At 44.5% G+C, this 27487-nt stretch overlaps 1 protein-coding gene across 1 annotated transcript; it reads left to right on the forward strand.

Annotated features, from left to right (window-relative positions):
- On the forward strand, positions 1–27487 carry LOC8037210 (actinia tenebrosa protease inhibitors-like). The gene is made up of 7 exons (XM_040216556.1): positions 1–75; positions 8337–8546; positions 13985–14161; positions 21928–22101; positions 24442–24612; positions 25727–25903; positions 27334–27487. Exons 1-7 carry the CDS (start codon positions 36–38, stop codon positions 27363–27365), a joined length of 981 nt encoding a protein of 326 aa, XP_040072490.1. The 5' UTR covers positions 1–35; the 3' UTR covers positions 27366–27487.

The following is a 27487-nucleotide window of genomic DNA, read 5'->3' on the forward strand; positions in this document are numbered from 1 at the left end:
CCTTACACCCCGCATCAGCGTAAATACAACTAGCAATGTTCATTGAAGTCGTGTGGATCCTCGCGACGGCAACAGGTAATTATTGTCTAATATTAATATTTTTCTCTCTAAATGTCTGTGCACATTCTTCTGTTTTAGCTGGGCGTGTCACTTGAAGACTGTTTTCTATTATATCGCCGAAGCTATGCACGCAGGCATGTTTCCTTTGACTTTAGAATGGCAAGGTGCAATGTGCGTCTGTTTTAAATTTAGTTATTTCAGACAGATTTTCTACCAACAGTTTTGTTTTGAGCTTTTTTTGAAGAAACGTATACTGATTATGCTCTATTATCACTTCATTGTTTTTGACTGCATATTACTGGTTTCAAAATAAATCTACAGAGCTGCTAAACTTTATTGTTAAAAAGCAGCCTGGATAACGTTTCTTCTACTTCGTGACTTTGACTTATATTTAATTGACAAATATCTTACTATGTTACTAAGTTATGCGTCATATGACTATTGCAGTTAATAGAACTTCACAAACTTTAAGCAGTCAAAAAATATGCCAAACTTAGTCTTTGATTCACCTTTGTTTCTGTAGCTTACTTTTCGCCTTATTGACATCACGCAGCAGTACACTGATGGCAATTGTACATAAACCTGTATATAAAAGTATTACCTGTATTTAGAGATAAGCATTACACAATAATTATAGCATTGCGATTTGGCCCAGCTTTTGAACAAGCAATAATTTTATTTATCATAGAACTCGATTTTTGATTAGATGATACAAACTTGGTAGTGGCTCAATAACAGCACATTCCATTTTCTTACGAAAAGCGCGGAAGTAACGTGGCGTAATTTGTACGAAAATATTAACGAACATTTTCGCAAAGGGTGCCTATCACTTTTTGTGTTCAGTATAGACAAATTTTATTTTCCTATATTCACAAGCAGCTCGCATGTCCTCCGAATAGAAACAATTGGCTGGACACAAAAGCCCAGAGAATTAGGTCTATGGGGCAAACACCTGTATCCTTAGACAACCGGGTGTTATATCCTATTTGGATTATTGTTCCTAACGTATATATGCGCTGAGAAACTGAGGGAGATGAGAACTCAAGAGGGCACGGGGACATCAGAACTCCGCGCTCTTGTTTAAATAATCAGTGGGTAAACCTACAACGAGTTGTCGTTATGTCCACTGTACTTGTGGAACGCGTTCGAATCCGAGAGAGCCCAATGCCGGAAAATGTATTTTTACCCGGAGGTAAATTTAAGTCTAAGAGTATGGGAATAAAATGTATTCGTAAAAATATTTAAATCTAAATATTTGTTCTTAAAAAGTGTAATTGGATTTGCAATGGGATACATTTTGCCTAAGCATTTTATATTTGTATTAAGGTACATTTTTGAAGAATTTTGCCAATCTCTGGCCAGAGCAATGAATCACTTCTAGTAAAAGACCCCAACTTGTTCTTCCAATATACACTTCTTCGTGGTTACGTTAGGGCTATAACTCGGCGTGGTATCTGCATGGTATCAGTCTCAGTAAAATGTAGGGTGGGTGACGGGGCCTTCTTTATTTCAAAGTATAACAAGATGTGCCAGCATTCTTGTCGATACAAACTTTGTGAGGCGGTTTCTCAAAGAAAGTGTGTGCAAAACGCGCCAGATGTACTCAAAACGCGCTCGAACTTTCAGGTTCTAGAAGCGTTGAACTTCCGTATGCTCAAATGCTCAAAACAAAACAAACAAGTTCAACAATAAGAAGCATCTCGAAGAAAAAATGTTAGGATATGGCATTTTCAGACGTTGTAACGGAACACTTTTTAACGCGCAACTGTTTCTTTTTGATTCTTGGGGTTTATTTGCACGTGTGTTCAAACAATTTGTAGACATGTGAGAGCGGAAATGAAGTAGACAGACGACAGTCATAAAAATATCAACAACATTTTTATATATGAAGGTCAAAGTCATTTAGTTGTGAGGAAACCAAGTCATCGTCAAGTTTTCGAAGATTTAACTCTGAGTTCTATTTATTGAGTAACTACAGGGTGTCAAAAAAAAAACATTTACAGGGTTGTTTTCTTATTTACCGCAAAAACAAACTAGGCATCGCCGAACGCTCATTGTCCGCCCAAAGGTAGCGCTAGAGGTCACAAGCAGATGCTTACGTTTCAGCCCGATCCGATACCTTACCCCAAAAATATGTGATTTTCTGAAAATTTCAATGGGGAAATGGAGCCCATTCTTGCCCGTTTACGGTTTCTGGTGCCGTAGAGCCCCATGCATTCAAAAAATCCGTCGGCCGCCATTTTCCCATCGAAATTTTCAGAACATTACTTATAACTTTTGAATAAGGTATCAGATCGGGCGGAAACTTTGGCATCTGGTTTTGACCTCTAACGCTACCTTTGGGCGGAGAATGAGCGTTCGGCGATGCCTAGCCTATTTATTTATATATTATTTTATTTTCCCTCGAGCACGAACAACGGAAAAGAGGTAGCAGGAAAAAAGAACAACAGAGAAATATTAGCACAGAAAATAAATACGTTTTTTTTTTCTTTTGGAGCGGAGTAGAACAAGCTAACAGAGAAGAGATTGGTGCGCAGTAATCAGGCCTGTAGCACATCAAAATTATACCCTATTCACACGATCGTAAAGGTCTATATTGGTGAGGGATCTTTATGGTCGGCGGTGAATCAGTTCATGATTCTCTGCGCGTGACGTGTTCTTTGCAACCCAAAAGCGCTGACTGATTCGCCGCTTGCATAGGGACTTACGTTAAACGTACCTTTATGCTGGTCGTGCAAATGGGGTGTTAGTCTCCTAAGCAGATCCTTTAGCAACCGTTCCGGTTATCTCCTCTTAAAGTATCCGTGGTTGAGTTGTCAGGAAGCCAGTGTTCACGAGCTAATATGAAAGTCCTGTTCTAGAAAAGACTAACCTAGTTACATAGGTAGTTTTTTTTAATCTGTTTACAAAAGGAAACATGTTGTAGGATTTCTTTAACTGCTTAGAAATCGAAGTGCCGCCTGTGACGATATGACAGGACACTACCCGTCTCGACAGATATAGTTGTTTTTATATTCACTGTGGTTGTCAAAGTGCGATGAGTGCTGTGTTAGCGATGTGAACGCGAGGAGAAAGAAACGAATGGAAAGTACAAGTTAAAGATTAGTATAGAAAAAAGAAAGAATTAAAGGCGAAAGAAAACAAAAATAAAATGAAACGACAACGACAGTTTTTACGGGGTCGAAGTTGAGCCAAGGTAAAGCGAACCGGTAGTGGGCTTCAAGCGCTGCCGTCTGCTTTCAAGAAGAGGGTACCCAGTCCGCAAAAATCGATATTTCTGGAAACCTCGAGAAACTTCCGAACGGATTTCAACCATGGACGAGAGCTGTTAAAGGGGTAGTGAAACGAAATTTTAGCGCCGATCTTGTTGCATAAATATGGGCTAGGGACAGGCACCACCTCGGAAATACAAATATTGCGCTGTAAAACACAGGAGAACTAATTTTAAACATAATTAAACGATTTCAAATTCTCATCTGGTGGATGGGGGGAAGTTCTCGTGACATCACTTGTGCCAAAATAGCAGCGCCGTTCTGCGGCAATACGGCGTGCCGGCAGAATTCACCTAGGCCTGAACGCGTTTGCAAAGCCTTGGCGGAGAAAGCCAAAGCGTAGTTGGCCACAGTGAGCTCGTTCTCGTTGCGGCTCTTTGCACGACACGGCCCGAGCATGCTTCTGGCACGGCCGGTATTAGTTGCTGCGAGTCGCGAGCTGCAAGCCGACGTTAAAAAGGATATGTTTGAACTACGAGGGTGTCAGCAAGAGCCACGCAAATGCCAAATACCTGTTCACACTCGAAGCGGACGCGCGCGTTTGATCGAAGTGCTGGATTCGCTCTGTTAGACCGCGTTTCGGTAAGCGCTTCTGGACCGATCTTTTACGATTGCAACTCGATACTGACATGACACTCGGCAAAGAAAGGTTAGACCGACATCGCGTAGCTCCCACGAACTGCTATAGCTCGACACTGACGTAGCGTCGAGTCAGAATAAAAATGGCATACTAATAACAGAGCGTACATACCGAGTTGCCAAGGTAATCCGTATGGCGTTTATTTGAGTTCTATATCACACAAAACAAGGAGATAGAATCAATGAGAGTCCCTTTTCGACGACAGCGTTCGTCACCGCTGTCTCGGAAAACAAGGAGATCGAGATGACAAGGGGAAAATATTGACCTCTGAAATTTAGTTCAGGGATCAAACTACTCATCCGGTAAGGGTCCACAAGGGTCGCGCGGGCATATTCCATTCAGCAGGCCAGCCGGTCATGGACAGACGGTCTTGGCCAAGGACCGCCGGAGCAACGGTGCGCCGAGTCGATGTTGCTGCTAGGCCTACTATATTCTGCCGAGCTCGCTCGGTCGGCAGAATCGTGGCTGCTGTAGCTCTTCTCGTGTGTTTGTGGATCCTGCGTTCTTGATCGTCGTGGTCTGTTTTAAGTACTCCTTCCTTTTTTCTTGCTGGTTGAAGTCGGGACGCACGAGAAGAGCACGAAGAAAAATAAATGTCCGTTGGTGGCCGATACCAAGTAACTGAGCGACGCTGTCGGCCTTGTTGATGTGATCGTAAAAAGTGCGTAAGACAGCTTCGGAGATGTCGTAGGATTCTGTCGTAACCTGCGCAAAGGTTACGACAATTTCGTTTCGAGAGCACGGGTTTTCTCTCAAATTTGTCGTACGCACTTTTTTCGTCGTGAATTCGCTTTGAGAATCCGGCCTCAGAGCTGGTTTTGTCAGTGCTGCCGTGGTTGCCGACTTGCCGTGGTCGCCGTGGCAGCCGTGGTCCCGTGGTGCAGCGTGCGTGCAGCCCTTGCACATCTCAAACGGCCACGTTGTCACAGGTCGTAAATCGTCGACGCGCCACCAAGTGGCAACGCTCGTAACCACAACATTCACGCCGTAGCCTTTCCCGACCGGCACAAGTGACGTCACGAATGCGCCCAATATCCCAAGACGCATCGCGCTCTCCGATGGCCGATTTTTGAGCGCGCGCCCAATCGGGCCCATCAGGGTGAAAAATATAGCCATCCGTTCAAAATACAAACGCGCGATTATGATTTATGAATATCATTGATCATAATGAACCTATTGCTGACCAAAATAGGTGTATTTCAAGTTTCGCTTCAGTATCCCTTTAAGGCCGACCCACATAGGGCGTATTCTCGACAAATTTACGCGTCTATCGGCGGGCGTAATCACGGGATTTGGCGGGCGCCTTTTTCACAGGAGGTAAGAGGGGAAGGTCGCCAAACCACACACGGCGCTTTTCGTCAACGTCTGCTCGTCAATGCAGATTGTTGGGCTAGTTGGTACTGGGAATTTGTCGTCATGATGGCGCTTAAGACGAGGACGAAAGGGAGACAGACAACACGGAGCGCTTTGCGTTGTCTGTCTCCCTTTTGTCCTCGTCTTAACCGCCATCATGACGTCAAAATCTCCTCGTCGTTCGGTCCAGTGTAGCCCGACTCGCGCCTTTCATGAAAGGAGGCAAAATGCAGATCGGCTGCTATATTATTACGTCCCGCGAGGGGACAGAAATAACTGAATGTTAATAAGCAACCAAAGCCTAATTTGCCAACACCTGTTTCAAAAATGTTCGTTGGTTGCAACCATGGCCTCCGAGTTCGGGATCTCGGAGGCCATGGTTGCAACCGTCAAGTTGCCAAAAACTCCTGATAGGAGGACGGCCGCTACCTCTGCTCAAAACCCTTCCTTTTGTAATTCTTTTCACATCGCCCGCAACATCGATGGTATTTTCTTCTGTCTCAGTCGTTCATCGCTCGTCCCAAAGAGATATAGCGATCTCGTACAGTTCGCCGATAAACCGGCGAACGCGACAAGCGAGCTCCCATTTTGACGGCCGAGTCAAGCCAGCCAACGGGCCGCATAGCTAGGCAAGCCGATTTTTGAGCAACTTCCGGCTCTCTACTCGGAAGCTGATTGGCCGGCACCGCGCCGTACGCTTCCGGATACGCCTCGCCGAAATACGCCGATGCGCCGAGATCTGTCTCGGTCGGATCGCCGAATACGCGCGTATCTACGTCGACCGAGGAAGCGCTCGTCCCGACGCCCGCTGTACGTCGGGAGTACGCCCGCCGAAACGCCCGCAAGTACGTCGCAAATACGCCCTATGCGGTTCGGGCTTTAGATTATGGAATTCACGGACTGATATCGAATTGTGTGGATGTGATGACCGTCCTAAACGGTTTATTGAGTATTTTTTTTTTTATCTTCTCCGCATTGACAGCCGAGATTATACCAGCACAACGAAATTCCTGTCGCATTATTACACACGAATATAATATCAGCTTTTCACGTCTATACATAAATCTCCTAGGGTCCCTTTGCTGATGAACTGGATGAGACTTATTGCGTTGTACTATTGTGGCCAATAAAATGAAATAACCGCGAGGCCCTCCGCCGAAGGATCGCAAATTAGCAATTTGATCTTGTTAAAATTAGCACGAAGGCAAGGGAGGATATTCATTGTAGGAGAAGCGCTAAAGTAGACTCACTCACTCTCACACTCACACTCACACCAGAAAAACGGTCACTCACGTCGCGCTGACTTTCAACTCAAATTGTATTTTTGTCTTCTTTCGTTTTTCTTTTACCCGTATTGTCACTTCGTTCTCTTCTGTACAAAACAATTAGCAATGTCTATCGCACATTACCTACGAGAATCAAGATATAACAATTCTTTTTCCGTAAGCGTTATGGATGGACTACTAACACAGGTGTCACTCCTTTTTATGATGTTAGCTGCCTCTATTATCTCCCGTGTTAACTGATGATGGTTCTTTCCGATTATGGTGCTATTTTTGAAGTCCGCGGCGCACCCACAGTCACGGCAGTGAATGCCCAAAAGTCCTGAGTTTGCTAATCTGGTGTTGTAGTTGTGTTCCCTTAATCTGTCGTTCATACATCTTCCAGTTTGTCCTATGTACTGTTTGCCGCATGATAGGGGAAAGGAATAAATCACTCCTTCTGAGCAAGGTATGAATTGGGTTCTATGCTTTTTAGTGCAGACGGTATTAGTTTTTGGTATGGCGTTAACTTTTTTACATAGGCCTGATAGTTTGATGGGGGCGGAAAAGACTACATCGATATTTGCGCGATTCCCAATCTTCTTCAGGTTATGAGAAATGTTATGAATGTAGGGGATGACTCCCGGTCTCTGGTTACTGAATCTTTCGCGTGGCTTGCGGGATGTGATTTGACCTGTGAGGGTGAGTGAGTCTACTTTAGCGCTTCTCCTACAATGAATATCCAACTCGCCCGAGCATCCATTCTAACAAGGGAGGATGAACGTACAAAAAAAAAATGAAAGCCGTTTACAACTTCCTGTAACGCCGAATTAGAGCGCAGCTCTTGAGGAGGAGGTAGGAAGGGTACTAGGGGGGTGGGTCAAGTGACCTCGGGTGGCGGGGGGGTCACACGACCTTGGGGGGGGGGGGGTCACGTGGCCTTGTGGGAGTCACGTGACCCCCCCCCCAAGGCCCCATGGGCCTCCCCCCTGGCTACGTGCCAGGAACGCGGAGTTCTCAGAGCCTGTTGGTCTTTGTGTGTGAGACGCAGTAGACTGAGTGGGCGAAATGCAAAAACAATTGAAAACGGGGCAGCGCCGCAGTGTGCCTAGTTTGCAGAGTGCTTCCAGCATGCTCGATCAAAGTCTCGCGATGTATAGCTGCGACGGCAATACAAGCTGCAAAGAGGTGAGAAGGCGTTGACAGTCTGCAACCGACTCTGCCTCTTCGCCAGCTTTTTGTTTCTTGCTTCATGACAACGCAAAGCATGCGCACATGTGAGCAGCTGGCTCAGGAACTTCTGGATGCGCCCGCCATTAAATTTCAAACTCTCTATATAGATACAGTTGCTCCCCCTCTTAAATGTAGGCGCTCTACAGCGACGGTTAGAGCATCGCGCAAACTGAGCACGCTTTACGCATTGTGTGTTTTGATTTGTGTTTTCTTTTCTTATATTATGGCGATCATCTCGCGCTCTTTCTCTGGGGAAGCCCGGAGCGCGCTCGTTTCAGGGAGCGGAGAGCCGCTGTATGTCTAAAAACGTGATGGTTTCTGCTAGCCTGGAGCAACATAGAGGCACCCGAGGAAGAGTTTCGGATGACACGGGTGTTCAGTCAGTGAGCAGAGGAGCGCTGCGTCAGTGGTCATCTGGCAGTCGGCCAGTCGACTTATGTCCCCGGTTAGAGTCCGGATATGGTTAGGTGCTAGCTATATAACACATTTTGTGTTAACAATTGCAATTTTTTCTAGGGTCATGCTCAGCTTCATGCCAGTCCGACACAGTGGTGGACGTCTGCTCCCTGGATCCTGTGATGGAATCTGGGTACGATCATCATGATGCCTGGTTCTACGATTGGAGGACTGACGTATGCTTGGAGACGAAGTTTGAATATGTCGATGAATATAGTGACGAGCAAAACTATTTCGCGACCGAAGAACAGTGTAACTCTAAGTGCAGACGTAAGTTGGTTTTAAATAATCCTCCTTCTCGCTTTGTTATCGCATGTGGTATTTCCGTCAACAGCCCTAAATACTTGTCGAAGAATATGCAGAGTTGGAAGTCATGTTCCGCGTTAAACGGCGACCTTCAAAATGTTTTTCCGCAGGGTAGGAGAATCTTTCTCAGCACCCTTTATATTTCCCCCTTTTCCACTGTGAAAAAGTGGAAATGTACGAGGGGTTAGGAGGATGGGTTCCTACACTGCGGAAAAACGTGTTGTAGTCGGCGTTTAAGCGAAGCAAAACGACCCAAATATTCACTGCGGTCAAACATTTTTTTATTTGAGCCAGCACACGAAGCATTTAAGCAAAAGCTACCTCTCTCTTATATCCCAAAGACGCTCTACAGAAGAGAGGGGTGGCGATTAACAAAAGCCAGGCTCAGCACACAACACGCAATGTCGTGCCCTCAGCGCCCGGCGTCTTGCATGTGCATATATTTTTTTTTTTAATTTTCAATATTGAGTTTCTTGATTTCAATAAAATTTAGCATGTACCAGAAACGCCACTTCTCAAACTTGTTTTATAATTCTTCACCGTAATTTATAGAATGAGTTTTGGCATCTATGAAAATCCATAGTTGCTTTCAATAAGTTTCAGTTAAATTCAGCAAAAAAACCCTCAGACCTCATCCGACCTTTTCTTACGCAGCATGTGTTATGAGCTGCATTTCTTGCGAAAGGCGTCACGCTCGAGTGTGACAAAAAGCGCCACACACATCCCAAGAAAACATAAAGTAAACACCGACCATACTAGGCCATATATAAGCATTCAAAAGAGAAGGTATTCCTTATTTTAACAAGTCATGCATACTCATAATTCGCATAATTAATTGTAACGACCGAGATTTACCAAGCGGCTTAGTGGGAAGCGAACTTCGGGACGTGCGATCCGCAGCCCACGGCTTTGCTCCGTGCGAGGGGAGTAGGTGAGAGAGAGTGAAAACTGCAGGACCAGGCACTACTCACGGGAGCTTGAGTGAACAGGCGACCGGGTGCGCGAATGGCAAAGCGTAGCTCCCCAAGTAATCCCATAACGTCAAGAGGCCGACCACAACGCACCAACAAATAGCGCAGCATGCGTATGGAGTCACATGTCAACAAGGCAGCCAGCATATATTTTAGCGGGGGCAATAAACCTCTGTCCTCGCGACAGCTTCGGTTACAACTATGGGCTCCTCGCAGCCGAAGAGCTCTAACTACTCAAGGCGCTACAAGCATCCTCGGAAAAAGCAGCACCGAAATGCTATATTGAACTTGGTTCAACCCTAAGCTGACCATGCGGCAGAGGCTACGCGCTCGCTGGACGAATTAACAGTCTTCCTTTTATCCCCTGACTCCGCTCGCTGCGCACAGGTACGGGCAGAAGAATGATCGCGTGACAAAATACCGACGTATTACTGGTCCAATGAACGTGTAGCTTCCAGCCCACGTCCGGTTATTGTTGAAGAAAGAATAGGAAATACATTCTACTTCGCTACTTTGCACTAGAGAGCGCGTCTCCAACGTCAAACCGTCCCGAGCAGTTCGGAAACACCCCGTCCGAGAGATCTCGTGCACTATGTGCATTCGCGCTGCACCGAGGAGAAGGCTGCTGTTAATGCACCGATATACCGGATTCACAAAAAGAGTGGAGACTAGATAACAGAAATAATATAACGCAAACGAGTAGATTGTTTTAACTCACGACCAAGTAAATTCCTTAGAGCGCTATGGCCCATTTTCCCGTGCATTCTTAGGGAAATGGGGAGAAGGCAGAGGCAGAGGGAGGAAGTCAGAAGAAGGAAGGATGGGTGTCAAGGGCAGAGCGGTACGTCGACCCGTTGGAAACGGGCCGCTTACCAAGGTCGTCTAGTCACCCCCGAAAGCTCCAGGCGCAGGGAATCAATTTAACTATCAGAAAAAGCAGGCGAGGGGGGAAGGGATATAGATGCCGGATATCTTTTTCTTTTTTTATTGCAAATTATTTGATTTTTTTGCTTTAGAATCTCGAAGGATGGCGCCCGAGAGCGCGCGTTCTCCTGAACCTCTCCCTAAACAGTACCTCACTCTCTTTGTCTACGCAAAAACTCACAAGCCCGATGTACCGCTCCGTAGCATCATGTCAGAAAACGGTTGTTGGCAAAAACTCCTGGCATCCTTTCTACTGAAACATCACTCACTCTCACTCAATCTTTCTGAATCACCAACTCCACTGATCGGATCTCACGCCTCGCACCCTTCCATGGTTCGCCTGCCGCCTTCGGAATTTTTCGTTAGACATCGAAAGCATGAATTATAATCTCGATATCGGTTTTCTGCTTTGATCCGTGAACAAGGTTATAGGTGAGCACGACGTGTGCAAGTTCGAAAACTCGTCAGGAGTCTATGTTAAATGGTTCCTTTCCCTCCTAGACCTATACCTCCGCTCGACGCTCGTTGAGTACGAAGGAAAAATTTACATCCAGAAGGCATGCGCCTTCATCGCGTCATGTCTGGCGCCCATTTTTAGTGTAATCTTCCTAATGTTTGGGGACCTGGCTATAAAGGCAAAACTGGAGTCAACGGCACACGGGCGCTAGGTATTCAGGTACGTAGATGACTATCTTGTGGTGCACCAGGAACCGACCCAGCCTGAGACCATTCTCAAAGCTTTCACATCAAGCCCCGCCGGCCTTACGTTATAGACAGAGGATCCGGGAGGGGGCTATCCTCCAATTCCTGCACCTACACCCTAGTGTGTAAACCGGGGAGATGTGCTGGATGGAAGTTCAAACAGATATCAGGGAAACCGTTATCCCCTTCACTAGTGCCTACTCAAAAACAGACGAGGTAGGCTTGGTTAAGTCCCTCCAGAAGACTGCGCGGGCTAGGTCCTGCCCTCATCTTGCCACACACAGGGTTAGCCTCCAGATAGAGGCTTATCAGCTCCTCCAACATAACTCCCTCTGCACTTCGACCCCACCGGAAACAATTCGCTGTCATTCCGTGCACGCACAGCACTGCTCATCGCATCAAGGCTCTCGCCTCACGTTTCGACGTAGGAGTCGTCTTTAAGTGTAAATGCCAACTTAAGCAGATGTGCCGGGTGGTTAGTACTCCTTCCCCTACAAATCCCCGTCCAAAAAACATGAAAAGCAGTTCGTTCCCTGCGGGAGATAGGGGAATCTATTCCATCCCTTTTTCTTGCGGACGGGAATACATCGGGCAAACGGGCCGGTGCCTAAATGACCACCTGAGAGAGCACTTACGAGAAGTCGCCGATCCGGGCGAGGCTGTTGTGTCCCCGATAGATGCACATAGATGCATATGCGGAGGATGTGCGCCCAGGTTCAGGAAAACGCGGGTTCTCGGGCGCCATCCATGGAGATTCGGGAGGAAAGAAACGTCCGCCGTCAATAGGGAATTGTAGTAGACCGTTTTTCTCCTCTGCTACGGCATCTGTAAGGAAAACGCCGCAGCTGCGCATGCGCGTCGCCAGCCTTGTCTGCATAGTTCAAGGTCTTGTGGTGGATTACGGAGCGCTATTCGGGTGCTTAGCGGGCTGCGGGAACGGTCTACTACAATTCCCCAATGTCTCTTCCCCCTCGCTAGCCCTCTCTGACGGAACGAGGCATTTTCTGCGCCTGGAGCTTTTTGGTGTGTCAAGACGACCTTGGTGAGCGGTCCGTCCACAACGGGTCGAAGCACTTTTCGCCCATCCCACCCGTCCGTTCTTATTCTGATTTCCGCCCTTTCCCCCTTTCCCTAAGAATGCGCGGAGGAAGGACTGGTCGCACTACATGAATCTTTTTTGTGAGTTCAAGAAATGTTCTCGTCTGTGTTTCGTCCGCTCTTCTTTATTCGTTCGGTTATCTAGCATAATTTACCAACACGCTCGTTAGAAACGGAGTATAGGCGGTTGTCTTTACTTTCTCGACGGGTGTACACGACGATTGACGGCGTAGGCTGCTGCTACTAATTCAAAGGGGAAAAAACAGGAACTTTGCACACCCTGTCTTTCTAGCTACGCAAAAATTGATGACGCAAAAGCCATTATATTTTTGTGGAGTACGATGCAAACAATTTGCAGAACCCGTGTAAACTTGTCATTCAAGAATACCTCTCATACACTCCACTCCGGAATAAATGCAAACTTTTCTTGATCCTTCTGATAAATCCGGCAAGCATATTAGAAAGCCAAAAGGTATGTTTGGTCTAGTTAGTTGAAGAGCATCTTGGTTTAAAACAGCGCGACAAAACAAGGATCAAGTAAAGAAGAGACAGACGACGGCGTTGACTATCAACTGAAATTTTGTTTCCTCAGCTTGCAGTGTACATACAAATGTGAAACAACCAAATAAACAGAGTGCGAAAGAAAAGCACCAAAAGGCGCGCAGTCTCAGCATCTTATTAGATTATACAGTGTTTTGTCACAGTCTGTTCCTAACATGAACCAGAAGGAAACAAATCTATTTATCGGACAGACCAACGAAATCCGTGCTGACAGATATATCTTTAAGGTTGCTAATTTCGTAATCTTCTATTATTTATCGCGTTACTTTATCACTGTTCCTTTTGAGTATTCCACAGTCACGGCAGTGAATTCCCTGATGACCGGAGATTTGTTCTGCTACATTACACTGATGATCCTTCAATCGGTCATTAGTGCACAGTCCGGTTTGTCCGATGTAGAGCCGGTCACACGGCAGAGAAATAGAATACACGAGCAATTTTCGACAGTTGACGAAATGCGCACGGTGCTTTTTTGTGCAATATTATCTCTCTTCCCCGATCTTGTTCACCTTCCTGCACAGAGCAGACAAACGTTCTGAAGCAGAAAAACCGATTTCAATTTCTGCTGTTTTTCACATTCTCTTTAAATTGTGAGGAATCTTATGGACGTACGGAATGACAGACACTTTTTTTTGCCTCGGGTTCTTAGGTGTTCGTCACTTGCTGGGCTCTTTTTTTTTAAGTTTTTACAGCAATGTTTCGGTCACTGAAGTTATAATCTTTCGTGGGTAGCCGGCAATCACAACTCTGCCCACTTGTTTTAGAAAGCAATTTGACATGCGGTGATGACACGATCTGTCGTGCGTACATGGCATCATAAACCACCCATAGCTTCTCGCAACCAAGCATAATTAACCATATCGGAGCAATAAGGCACCCGCGACAAATTTTCGGCTTGTAGGTTCGGTTTTATCAAAATGATAAAAAAAGGTTTCTTTGTTTTACTGTCGAGATTAGCAAACAGCCGCAAATGTTGCTGCCTTGGGAGGGGCCCCACATATGCTTGTTTGTCTCTATTTTTTCTGCGATCTCAACCTCCCAGAAGTAACGTCAATTAAAATATATATATATATATATATTGTAATGTAGAAGATAAGTTATAAATTGTTCTTGCTTATTTTTATAACTGTTCTTTACTATATATAGGAGGTGTGCCGAACCAGTGTTTTGATGACCCTCGAAATTTAGGGGGGAAAAATGACATTGAAAAGTGGACCTACAATTATACTTCCACACAATGCGTCCCGTTTCGCTGGAGGAAAGGCCGGTGGCCAGATAGAAACACATTTATTTCAAAAGAGGAATGCATTAAGACGTGTAAAAGTAAGTATTATCTTTCTAACATCAATGTTACATAGGATGGGCAGTGCAATATTTTTGTTATATTTGTACTCGGGGATGGGCGAAATACACGCAAATATGTATCGAAATACAAATACAAAATACTTCGTCAAAAATGTATTTAATTACAAATCTGATTACATTTCCAAAAAAGCATTTAAGTACAAGATACAAATACAACCAAATGTATTTGGTCTATTCCAAATACATTCCTCAAAATTTGCGTCAGCGACTTCAGGGCATTTGCAACGGCTTTCTGGGTATCTCATTTTAATTTAGCATCGCACACTCGGGAGTTAGTGTGCGAGGCTCTAGTAATGTAATAGAAATATAATCACAAAAAATGTAATCAGCTTGGGCGTAATAGATGAAAAAAGTACAGAGCTTCAAGTAGCTTCTTTTGTTGATTACATTTTGGGTATAGACCACCAAACAACCGAGACGACAAAGACGCGCGGCAGTAGCTAGAGAATATTTTATTGTTGCAACTCGCACCAGTTACGAAAATCTGGACGACCCGCGCATTTAGAATGTTCCAGGCAAAAATATGGATGGAAATCAGGCTGGAAAGCATCACAAGTTGTTACAGGCACTTATTTAGCCAGTCAGCCTGTGAACATCAATTTCGTCACTAATCACAAAGTCACTAAACGCTTGTGCTTGATTGAGAGACACTGCATCCGGTGCAGAACGTAGTTTCCTTCCTGCTCTGGACAGAGACAATAAATTTGAGGGATGTATTTTCGCCCACACAATTGTATTTAATTACAGTTGTATTTTAAATATCCACGATTTAGCATTTAAATACACACGTCAAATACAATACCCAATTTTTATACTGCAAATGCAAAATACGCAAAGTATTTGAAATACTGCCCATCCCTGTTTGTACTGATGATAAACGTGTGGCACGACATCGCCTCCTAACTTCTCAGACATCATCATGGGGTTTGATCTCAAATTTATTCTGAGAGTTTTAGCACAACTACAATATTGTCCCGAATGACAAATGATAAGGCGGCGAATAACTATAAAAACTAAATGTTTAATAGGGCGTACTTGTACCAAAAACAAAATTGAAGAAGGTTAGCGTCGCAGGTGTTTATGCCGGCGAAACAGCAGGCTCGAGCGCTGGGGCCAGACTGAGTCCGGCTCGCCACGCAGAGCCCCTTTTGTACACGCGAGAACTTTTGGGACAATCGGCAGAGGGTTCTCGAGTTTACCAGAACGCGACATGTACAGATATAAAGTAGGTACTTCTGCTGCCGGGATTCGAACTGTGGCTTTTCGTGGGAGAGCCAAGTACGATAACCGTTCGACCACGGACGCCCTTCCTCAAAAACGCGCTTGGCATTACCCCCCCCCCCCTTTTTTTAAACAAAGCATCGTCTCGATGCACGAAAACCAAACAAGGCAAAGCAAAAAAAAAAAAAAAGAAACTACGTTTCAGCTTAGGTCCGAGCGCGGCCGATGTTATGAACCCAAGGGCCAATCAAAGAGCGAAAGAGGCACAACGTCATGGCGTGCTCTCTGCAGTTAATAGAACCAGCCGGTATTCGCCGTCTCTCTGTGCGTGCTCCTCTGTCGTCTAGTCCTATCAAGCGCAGAGAGCACTCCGTGGCGTTGCGCTTTTTGCGCTGTTTGATTGGCCCTTCGGCTTATAACATCGTCCGCGCTCGGACCTAAGGTAAAACGAAGTATACAAAGACTTGTAAAACACGGTTTTGTCAAGCGTAGTGCGGCTTCATGCGCACGACGTGGACGACTTCACGCATCAGTGGGCGGCGTGATGATGTTCTTGCTCCGTCGGGCATCACTTTGTATTTCAGATCTCCGAGGCGGCGAATCACATTGTAGGGTCCGAGTACCGTTTTAGGAGTTTCTCACTGAGATCGCGGCGGCGAATGAGTATAATAATAATTAATATTATTATTACTACAATAATAATAATAATAATAATTATTGTTATTATTATAGAAAAATACTTGTTGTTGTTCCTTTTACAATACAGAAAATCGGGTTCCTTGATGCCTAGAGGTTCGTACGTCGTGGCCCGGCAGCCGCGAATAGTTATCTATAGAGCGCTGCCACTTGAGTTAAAGAGAAAAAAAGAAACAACAACAACAATACATCAATGTGCATAGATCATCCACACCCTACCCTGCCCCGAGATAAAAGTGGATGTCGCGGCGACAAGGGTTGTACCAGCGGGCGTCCACACCTTGTTGGTCCTGAAGTCGGAATCTGGGGAGCTGCCGAGCCTCCTCTGCTCATTGGGTGATCAACTGGACGTCACCGATTGCGTCGTCTGCTGAGTTTTGGAGTAGCATTGCGTCCAGCATCGTTGTGGCCTTTCTGCCGCGCACCAGCTGGAATGGTGCTAACTCCGGTGGTTTCATGGGCTACCGTGTTATTAGCAAAGGTCACGTACGGCAACACATCGTCCCACGTCGCGTGCTCTACGCCAACCTACATAGAGATCATGTCGGCGATAGTTTTGTTTAGTGTTTTTGGTAGTCTGTTTATCTGCGGATGGTGCGCAGTGGTTCGACGGTAGCTGGTGCTACTGATACGAAGAATTGCCTGCGTCAGCTGGGCCATGAACGATGATCCACTCTCTGTAATGATGACTTCGGGGGCGCCATGCCGAAGGAACATGGATTCGATAAAAAAACTTGGCAACTTCAACAGCCGTAAATGATTGAAGGCCTTTGCTCTCGGCGTACCGTGTGGGATAATTTGTCGCAACGATAATTCATCGGTTTCCTTGCGTTGGTGGTGGGAACAGTCCAAATAAATTCATTCCAATTTGCTGGAATGGTGCAGATGGCGACGCAATAGGCTGAAGAAGTCCTGCTGGTCTCGTAGGTGCTTCTTCCGTCGTACACACTCGTGGCAAGATCGGGTGTCATAATGGACTCTCTTTCCAAGCTTGGACAGTAGTACCTCTCGCGTATCTTGGAAAGAGTCTTGCTGTAGCCAAGGTATCCCGACGTCGGGTCATCGTGGCATTCTTGAAAGATTTCTTCTCGAAGGTTGGAAGGAATAACCAACAGCCACGGTGTGTGGTTGTTGACGAAGTTCTCCTTGTAGCACCTCTTGCCGTACGAAAAACGTAAGCAGAATTCTTAAGAAAGCGCGGGGAACCGTACTCGCTTGTCCCTCTAGGTGCTCGATGAGGGCTCTCACTTCGGGGTCGTCTCGTTAGAGTGCTGCCATGTCGCTGACATCCAGAGTGCCGAGTACTCAATCTTCTTTAGTGCAGGCAGGACCGGCATCGATGGGGGCCCTTGACAGGCAGTAGGCGTCTTTGTGCTTACGACCGGACATGTACACGGTCATTTCGAAATCCTGTAGTTGTAGGCTCCACCGGGCGAGGTGCCCGGAGGGGTATTTCAAATTCGTGAGCCATCAGAGCGGGTGTGGTATTTGACTACGCGAAAAGAACTTCGATACAAATATGTGCAACTTAGTTATTTCCCAGACGACAGCAAGGCACTCTTTTTCAGTCGTTTAGTAGTTCCTCTCCGCGTTAGACAGCGTTCCACTTGCGTATTCAATGACTCACTCTGGCCCGTCTTGCCTTTGGACTAGTACCGCGCCAAGTCCGGTGTTACTGGCATCCGTGTGGATGTCGGTTTCAGCGAATTGGTTGAAATGGTCAAGAATAGAGGACGTCGGAAGTCTTCGTTTGAGCTCATCGAATGAACGCTGGTGTTCTTTTGCCCCCTGAAGTTTTACGAATTCCTTCTTGTGGTGCGTCAGCGGAACGGACAACTTGTCCTTGTCCTGAATAAACCGCTTACAGCAGGCACGGAGTCAGAGAAATCTTCTCACGGCCTTTTTTGTCAGACGGCGGCGTGAACGCAGCTTCGGCTCGGGTCTTCTCGAGGTCAGGGAGAACACCTTTGGTGTTCACGACGTGGCCAAGGAACTTCAGTTTGCCATAAGCAAACCGACACTTCGTTGGCTTGAGTGACAAGCCGGCGGTCTTGATGGCTTGAATCACGGCTCAAAGTCGTCTCAGTTGTTCGTAGAAATTTCGTGAAGACACCACGACATCGTTCAGGTAGACGAGGCAGCTCTTCCATATCAGACCTGCCATCACGGTGTCCATGACACACTGGAATGTGGCTGGTGATCTACAAAGTCCAAACGACATTACTTTTAACTCGTAAGGTTCGTCGGGAGTGACGAAGGCAGTTTTCTCGTGGTAGTGTTCGTCGAATTCAATCTGCAAGTAGCCACTCTTGAGGTCCAGCGACGAAAACTATCAGGAGTGGTGCAGTCACTTTAACGTATCGTCGATGGGAGGGAGCCGGTAGACATTCTTCTCAGTCACAGCGTTGAGTCGACGATAGTCCACAAAGAATCTCACGGTTGCGTCCTTCTTCTTTGCAAGGATGTCTGGTGGCGCCCACGGACTTCTTCAGGGCTGAATCACGTCGTCGTCGGGCATTTTCTGGACTTGATGTTGCATCACCTTCCTTTTTTTTAAGGAGAATCGGTACGCCGGCTGGTGAACAGGGAGCGCGTAGTCGTCAGTAATGATGCGGTGCATCGCTACCGTTGTTTATCGCACCCTTTGTGTTGTGGCGAAACACTCGCCAAATTCGCCCAGAAGGTCAAGCAGCCGTCCCCGTTCAGTAGTTGGATGCTTCGGATAGAAGTCAAGTTCCGAGGACGGCGTTCTCTTGTGCTGGGATGAAGTCGGCTCTTTCGAAAGTGCAGCGATTGCGGCTGAGTTCTGAAGTTCGTCGACGTCGCCCACGGCGATTCCTTTTGTGGTTTTCGACGACTCTCGGCAAGTTTTTAATTGCAACGAAGTGTCTATTTTCACTTAATTTATCATATTTAATTCTCGACTTTGTTGACCAAACGTTTCTACAGCTTCAGATAGAGCTAAAATATACATTCAAAATATTGAACACGTATATTATACGCCACAAAGTTTTAATGTATCATAATATTAGGTGTGTATCTAAATTATTTTTACAGAATGTAACGGGGATTTAATTTTAAAATTGTAGATTCACAGATGTTGATGCCTGCTTTGCTCTAAAAAAAAATACTATGCACTCCAAATTAAACAATGGTGTCTTCTTCAACCGGTTCTGCGTGTGACCTTGAAAAACAGAATGTTCGGTGGTTTTGTGGTGGTTGTTATGTAGATACGGATGTCGGTTAAATAAAATTATTAGCTGAGTTAGAGACGCTGTCTGTCCCTGTTACTTTCTTTTTAGATTTTTGAAAAAAATGTCCTCCTTTTGCCTTAGTCTCGGGTTAAAATCATCATTGTAAACACTGAGAGCGCCAAAGAGTTGAGCATAGCGAGCGCGACAACTCGCGTTAACTCTCGCTCTCACGCGCACTAGCGGAGGCTAGCGGAGGCCTGCACCAACAGTAAAGAAAAAATATATACCTTCAGACAGGGCAACTTTCTCAGCCGTTTAATTGGTGCTGGCTATTTGTTCTCTAGATTTTCATAGATCCCTAATGAAGTTGCTGGGAGAAATTGCCCTGTCTGAAGCGTGCCCCAGGTTTCTCTAGATCCTCTCGCTGCAATACGAATAGCTGGGATCGAGTTCAGCTTGGAACTGACGAACATCTCGGACAACTCGGAAACATTTGAAGCGGAAGCAGCCAACCAGGGTCGCGATATTTTATGCGACACCCCTGGGGTGGTGATGATGACAACTAAAGACTTGGTTCTGGTTTGAACTTTCTTTTTATAAGAAATCGTTTCAGAATGAATAGCTAGTATTCTAAACGCCATTTAAAGATATATAAACCCAATTTTAGCGCCTAACTGCGTGTCTATGGAGAGTAAGAAAATGATAATATAATACTGATGATGGCTAATCGTAACGATTCGGCTGCTGCGCATCAACGCAGCAACCGCCGGCGCCCGGTGTTTGGCATTCCTATGCGAACACGGTCAAGGGGTGCAGTGGAGACAAAAGCAGCGGGGACGTCACAGCTTGCGTTCTGACGTCCCTTCGCGCTCTCGTCTCCTCCTCTCTCTCAGTTTCTGCCCGTATACACCGCTTACCTCGTTGAACTCGTCTATTGTTATGAGTGCGAGTCGTTTCGCGTTCACCAAGTTGTTTAGAGGAACATGTAGACAGATGTAGCATGCAGCAAACAACAACCGCAAATGCAGGCCTTCTGAAGCGCTGTGCGGGTGCTTGGTTTCGTAGCGGGACTGACGAAAGTCTAGTTCCTGTGCGAAAATTATTTTGCTTGATCTGGCTTTATTTGTTCGTTTGGAAGCGTTGACGCTGACTAAATATTCGGTTTCTGTAAAAGCGACCTTGCTGCTTAGTGAATCGTGCAACCGTCGCGATTAAAACAATGGTTTCAGTACTGAGAGGATACTACACAGGTAAGAACTTGCGAGACGTTTGTCGGGAGGCAGTCGGACGCTCGCTTCGTATTATGTTTCGCCAGGTATGTTCCCGCCATTTCGCTTCGAAAAGCCTGTAACTCTCAAACTTTGCAACGCGGCAATATTTTAGGTTCCGTTTTAATTGTGTGACATGATTCTCACCCATAATGCTCGCCAATGACATGCAATAAACGGATTCATGGTCGCGTCTCAGGGGCGTTGCAGACGGTAGTTGAATGTGGAGAGCAAGTTGTCTGCTTTTTGCGCAGGAGTTGCGGTGGTGTGAGAACGACACCGAGCTGTGATTGGCTATGAATAAAGGATAGTGGGTAGAGCTCAAAGCAAGCTGCCTTAAGGTGTACCCACTATCCTTCATTCAGAGCTAATCAGAGCTTGGCGTTCTGACGTCACCACAACCCTTGCAAAAGAAGCAGACGAACTTGTGCTCTGCATAGCTGACGAACGCAGGTGATGGCGGGCTCTGAGTGCCGCTTTCATGTTCGAGTCTCACAGACGTTGCAGGTGGTTGTAGTGTGTGTTATAGTAGCAGACGATGCCCTATTCTGCCACGCATTTGCCCGTACGACCAGCAGGGGGTGTCAGAGGGCAGACTACCCACATCGGACGTCGCGACAGGGAGACATTAGGTTTGCGAAGGAGTCCAGCCGAGCAGCCAAGCCGATCCAAGAGTGATGGCCGGGGTCACCGTTCCGTGGTCGGAACGTAGAGGGGCTGGTGAACATCTCCTAAATTGCGTCGAGCTTGTAAATATAGCACTAAACCGTTGTGTCTTTGCAGACCTTTGTTGATGAAATGTGTGTCACATCTAGGCACTTCAGAACATTTTTATTTTTCTTTCATTGTTTTTTAACTGTGTGTGATTCGACGTGTGAGATTGTCACCTACGGTTTCAAGTACTGGTTGTCCGAAATTTAACATCCTCCGAGGCCCATCTCGGAAACAGTAGGATATCATTGTTCAGATAAAAGCTCCAATCCAAGAATGCCAATTTCTGAACAGAACTGAAAAATATCGGAGCAATAAAACCAACCCTAAACATCTAAGCAAGGGTGCTAATGAAGTTTTGAATCAAAATTACTTAGTGCTTGTGAAGTATTTTAAAAAGTCCATGCGAATATCGCTAGTAACGTCGTGCAAAACAAAGGTGGAACCACTTCGTACTGCCCGTGGTATCCTTGGTTCAAGGACAGTTTTGCATTTTAACAATGACAGTGTATTTGTTGATCGCTTTACTTTGCTCTTCTTTTATACTTTTGCATTCATTCCGGTTTCCATCTTGGCCACTCGTCATAAGCTGTATTTACTTTAATCAAGGTTCTTTTCATTTTCATACTTCAAGTCCCAGAGCTGGGAATATGTGGATACGGGTTTCACAATGAATGTAAGCATGGTGATGATCTATATATTCGGTATAATTATCAAAAGCAAATATGCGAAATTTTACAACCCGACGAATGTCCTATACATGGAAACGCATTCTACACATTTCGAGCATGCTACCAACGCTGCGGAAGTAAGTTCATTTTGGTACCTCTTTTGAAAAATATCTTTGCATTAAAACAGCGATATAAGCAATTCACAGCCGTCCTTTTCAATATATCTATCTTTTTGGGACTTGTAAAAATATCGTTTGGCACGGTGATGAATATTTTATATCTGGTTAAGGTCACTTCTTTCTGAAGATTTGTTTGGTTGTATTCTCGTTTTTGTACACGTTCATTTTATGTAACCATCTTGTAACGTGTAATGCCTCAGCAATACATGTATAAAGGCAGTCCGAGCTTAATAGTCTAATATGGCTGGCAGAATTGTTGGCAAATATTTATCAAGCCGGATTCGAGGCACCACCGTTTTCCGTATTATCTGCCCTACTAAAATATATCATGTACGTCTTCATCCCGCGGCGTGCCTGTGGACTAGCAGCTTTTATAGGCCGTCTTGATACCTTCGCTAGCTCCTCCGTATTTTCCTCCGTGCATTCGCGCCTTCTCCGTGCATACGGAGAAGGCGCACTTTCTAACCTGTGCACGCCGTGTGTAAACACACAGCGAAAAGTTTAAGCACACGGATTGAACACCGCCGAAAAAAAGGCGAAGGCAGCGTCGTGATCGGGAAACGTGACGACTCGCGCTTTGAGGCTGTAATGATCTGTTCCTGATAGATTAAGCCCAGAAGGTCGAAATTGCCACAGGGAGATATTACGGCGATATCCTGACTATTTCGTGGTAAAACCCAGCATCGTGGGAAGCTGTTCAAAGGAGTGCGTTGCTGCACCACAAAGCGTCAGTGACACTGCGGCTGTTTTAGGCTAAGAAATTCTACCTCCGCCAACTTATTCACCCGCTCTGGTACCCGGTAACTTCTACCTTCTTCCTTAGGGACAAGACTTAGGACTTCTACTACCAAGGCATTCGCCCGCAGTTAATTGGTGGGAGAAGTGTGCCTTGTGTTAGTCATGACTGAAGGAGTAACCCCACCACAGCCGCTCACGATCATAGTTGTCTTTCTTTATGTTAATAATACACGCTTTATGACCGCCCCATATATATTGCTGTAAACCAAAAAAATTGCGTTGTCATGAAAGGGCGCCTTGAGCTGACGCTACCCAGGTTAATTTTAATAGTATAGGAAAAACACAGAAAACGCAATGCTTTCGTAACATCAAAAGTTGCAACAAGTACATTCTACCAGCCTAGTTATATTAAGAAACGCAAACACGTTTGAACTTATAATTTGTTTAAAACTCAATTTTTTTACGAAAATGACCACATCAGAGTGGCCTTTAGGAATTGGATTTTCTTCATTGGTAACAGCGTCACTAGGTGATAATAACGCTAGTGATGATAATTAACACCCGTCCAGAAAACGCATAATGATGTGGATATAGGACTCGTTGTCAGTGGTCTCAAAAGTCTCCACTAAAAGTCGACTTTTATTGATGACTAAGCTGAAACTAATAATTTAATTCGTGTAATTATCGTCTTGCACCACAACGAGCAGGTCAATGTGCCTTGGTCATAGATTGCTCAAGCATTGAAATTAAGGCAGTCCTATTTCTTGAATAGGAACTAGTCTTCCTTTCATGCTCTCTCTCTCTCTCTCTAGACGTCTCTGCAGTAGTTACAAATAATATAAAAGAAAAATTTAAGAAGCTTTCGAAATAAAAAGAAACTTAAAGTTTGAAAGTAGGCACCCTATATTTTCTTTGTGTTTCAAATTTTCCTCCAATTTTATTAGTAGAACCTCTTCAAAATTGCGCCCAAGCTCTGCCTGCTGATGATCACCGAGACAGAAAAAGACCAGAGGAAACAACTAGCAAATTTAAAGCCATCTACGTTGTAAGCTGATCCTTGCTTGACTTAAAGCTGGTTCAAAAATTTCGACAGTGGCTTCGCGACGCATTTATGGATAACATACGAGAAAGACAATCGCCTTGTGCCGTGCGGTAATCGCTGCGCAGTCCTCAAGTATAATAATGGTTCAGTTTAATTCTGCCTAGTTTATGGGTGACAACCGATATCAAGGCCAAAAGCTGCAAAACACCGCTCATTGCTCATATCGTTTTAAGTGCTTTAGATTACCTTAAAAGCTTTGCCCCTGTACATGAAATCACTTAAAGTTTTGTGAAATATGATGAGACAATTTGATGTCGGTGCGCTCCCTTGAAACCGCATAAAATGTTAATAAAGGAAATGTCAAGCTAGGTAATATCCTTGCAGAGAAGGATACATTAAAACCTCAGACCAATCCCTATTTCGACACCATATTCGTAAAACGGTGCATATAATGCTAGGTTTTTATGCATAATTATTGCTGTGTTTATTACTCTTGTAAGGAATCTTTTTTGTTCTAGGGTTTGTGGAAGATAAGTGCAAGTTACCAATACAAAATATGAGTTTTTGCAGTGAAGTTAAGACTAGGTATGGCTACAACACCAAAACGTTGAGGTGCGAAGAGTTTCAAGGATGCGAAGATAGTGGGAACAGTTTTCCATCAGCGGAAGCGTGTTGGAACACCTGTGCTAGTAAGTGCCAAATCCTAATTCAATCCTAACTATCACCAATAGCGTGTTGCGTTGCACTAAATCGGATTATTTTGTTCACTGTATGATCTGACACGGATTAACTAGCCAAAACGTACATTGCCTTTTTAGTGAATGATTTCTTTAATAAAAACAAAACATTTCAAGGATTCTTCATCAGACAACAATATGTTATTAACTGTCGTATTTTGTTTTCGAATACTGTCGAAGAAAGAGAGGGACACAACACAAAGAGCTTCGTGTTGTGTCCCTATCTTTTTATCCTTGTAATAAGGCGCATATTGTTTAAAGAATCATATACCAACTAACACATCCTCCATTTGAAAATATAAATTATTAATTTCTCAAAGCCGAATGATTTTGAATATTACCGTATTTACTCGCGTAATAGCCCCACTGATTATGAAGAAAACCTGAGGGTTCGCTTTTCCCCGTGGCACGCGAATTGCCAATCACCGCAATCGACAGCATAATTCCAGCTGTTTACAGGGGAGAGATAACGTCTTCGCGCGAAGATACCATTTGTGAAGATTGCATTTGTATGGAGAATCTTGTTCTCGATATGGTTATTCGCTATGTTACTTATGCGCAAAGCGATGGTTGGCTGTATATGTGTTTTTCGGGAAAGCAGACGCAAGAGCCTTGTTCATAAATAGTGCTGCTCTTGCTCGAGTAAATACGGTATTAAAGTGGCAGTTCATTTCTTTCTCATTTATAGAAACTTCATGAAGTTGTCGTTGAACAGTTTTTTTTCGAGAACTGAACTAGTTTAATAGTTCCCTTTAATAATCTATAAGAAAATGAAGTAGTTATATATATGAGTTTTTTGAAGTAACCCACTCTTCAGAATGACATTTTACAATTTAATAAAAGTCCGAAAGCCAAAATGTACACCATTTTCGTAACCTGATTTTTTTTATTAACAATAAATATACCTGATCGCGCCTAGGAATGACATTCCTGATATTGAAAGTTGAGCACTGCGTTTCTCTAGTTATTATTTATAAAATGATTTGCCACAGCAGAACACCCGGTAATAGGACCATGCACATTTAAAACACTTAACAATTTTATCCTTTAAAATTTCGTTTACCAGAAGCGTCAAACCACCGCTGCGTGCAGAAACCTGATTATAGATTTCCTGGTATATTTAAAAAATACTACTACGACATAAGACATAACCAATGTAAAAGCAAGAGACTGTTTCGAGGCTATGTTTCTGGGGACTCAAACCTATTCGAAACAATGGAAGACTGCAAGGCAACTTGTATGGGTAAGCGTAAACCCCGATATTATTTTTAGATTACTTATTATGGAAGCTGAAGTCGTATTCAAATACGGAAATGCTGTGGAAGTTTGAGTGTGTTTACCTTAAAATAATTAGTATTTTAATAGTTTGCTATGAGAAACGACAAAATCACAAATTCAAATTTCGCCGCCGCACTACTCTGTGTCGACCGTAAGAAAGAAAAGGGGAGAGGGAGAAATAACTAGCAAAAGTGACTATTTCGGTGGTATCAGGTGACCTTTACCCGCCCTTCAACTAGCTTGGAGATGCCATATGTGACGTCACGGAGCATTTGAGAGATAGCACACCAGGCGGCGGGAAGTCACGCCTCGTGCACTGCTCCAATTTCTGCAGGTTATCATGAACTATATGTGGTTTACATTATAGACTACCCAATTTTACTGGTATACCTGAATTCAGCTAGTAGACAAAATAATTCATAAGGCCACATCTAAGTCAGTCGTTTCGAAAGTGTTTTAATGAATCTATCTAGTATCGTAGCTTAAGATCATAAATGCGAGAAAATTGAGGTGTTAAATTATTTGAGTCGTTACCAGCAATACATTGGGAACCTGTAGATTCCATATTTAATCATACTCTAGTCTTCCTTTCGAACTGAACTTTGAAACAGGTTAAATATTTGAATAACAAGCTTTAGGAATAGATAAGTAAATGGCTGTTCACTGAGATCTCTTGAACTATAGTCGCAGAGAAGTTAAGATCCCAATAGATGCTCAGCCTCCAGCACGCGCTCTTTACCTTGCTCCGGGTTTGGGGTTTGGACTACACTAGCGACAGATTGCTAATAAATGTAGAAAGTTCGCACTCGAAGGGGAGCATAAAGCGGGTTCTTAACCTATCAACGACTGTGAACAACTTGAGGTTATCTTTATTACCTCCAAGTATTCCTTTTAACCCTATATTTATATTTAAAGGCGCATATTATCACCCTCCTTCCACTGACATCTTCGTTTACTCAATTTAATGAGAATAGCGTAAAAGAAAAATACTTCTCCGAGAAACAGCTCGTTAACTTCGGGACAAGTTTCTAAATCGACGAACTTTTTCAAAGTTTGTTAAATTAAAGGCAAGCCACACTGGATCTCAGGGGAAGACGGAATGCTATATCATATGGTTTGCACTCGTCTAATGCCTGTACTCAAATGATAAATAATTAGAAGAGACTGGCATACACTGGAGATCTAAGCAACATTCATCAAATTTAAAACGTAATGTGCCAAAACAAAAAACACGTATTGCCGTTCAGTGGTTTTGCGACTGAATATCAAAATACGGCACATAATGGCCCATTCGGATTCCTTTACTTGGCAAAAGGCTCCAACTGAAGCGATCAGTATTCTGTGGCTAATATACTCTTACTTTACCTTTCTTTTTTTCTCTTTTGTTTTATCTAGCAACATACAAATATGAGCCCGATCGGTTGTGATAAGGCATGGAAGCCACATTTCCTTCGAGACAGTGGCCTTCAAGGATTCTTTGCACTTCAGAACAAGGCTCAGATTATTTGACGGCCACCACTGCAAGAATAAAACTGTATTTTCTCTGTGA

Source organism: Ixodes scapularis, unplaced genomic scaffold, assembly GCF_016920785.2.
Source record: "Ixodes scapularis isolate PalLabHiFi unplaced genomic scaffold, ASM1692078v2 PGA_scaffold11__112_contigs__length_91849675, whole genome shotgun sequence".
NCBI classification, from domain to species: Eukaryota; Metazoa; Arthropoda; class Arachnida; order Ixodida; family Ixodidae; genus Ixodes; species Ixodes scapularis.

Coding starts and splice junctions, on each gene's coding strand:
- LOC8037210 (XM_040216556.1), top strand. CDS start 36: ATGTTCATTGAAGTCGTGTGGATCCTCGCGACGGCAACAG. Junction 8,547..13,984: donor GTGTAACTCTAAGTGCAGAC/GTAAGTTGGTTT, acceptor TACTATATATAG/GAGGTGTGCCGAACCAGTGT. Junction 24,613..25,726: donor GTGTTGGAACACCTGTGCTA/GTAAGTGCCAAA, acceptor TTCGTTTACCAG/AAGCGTCAAACCACCGCTGC.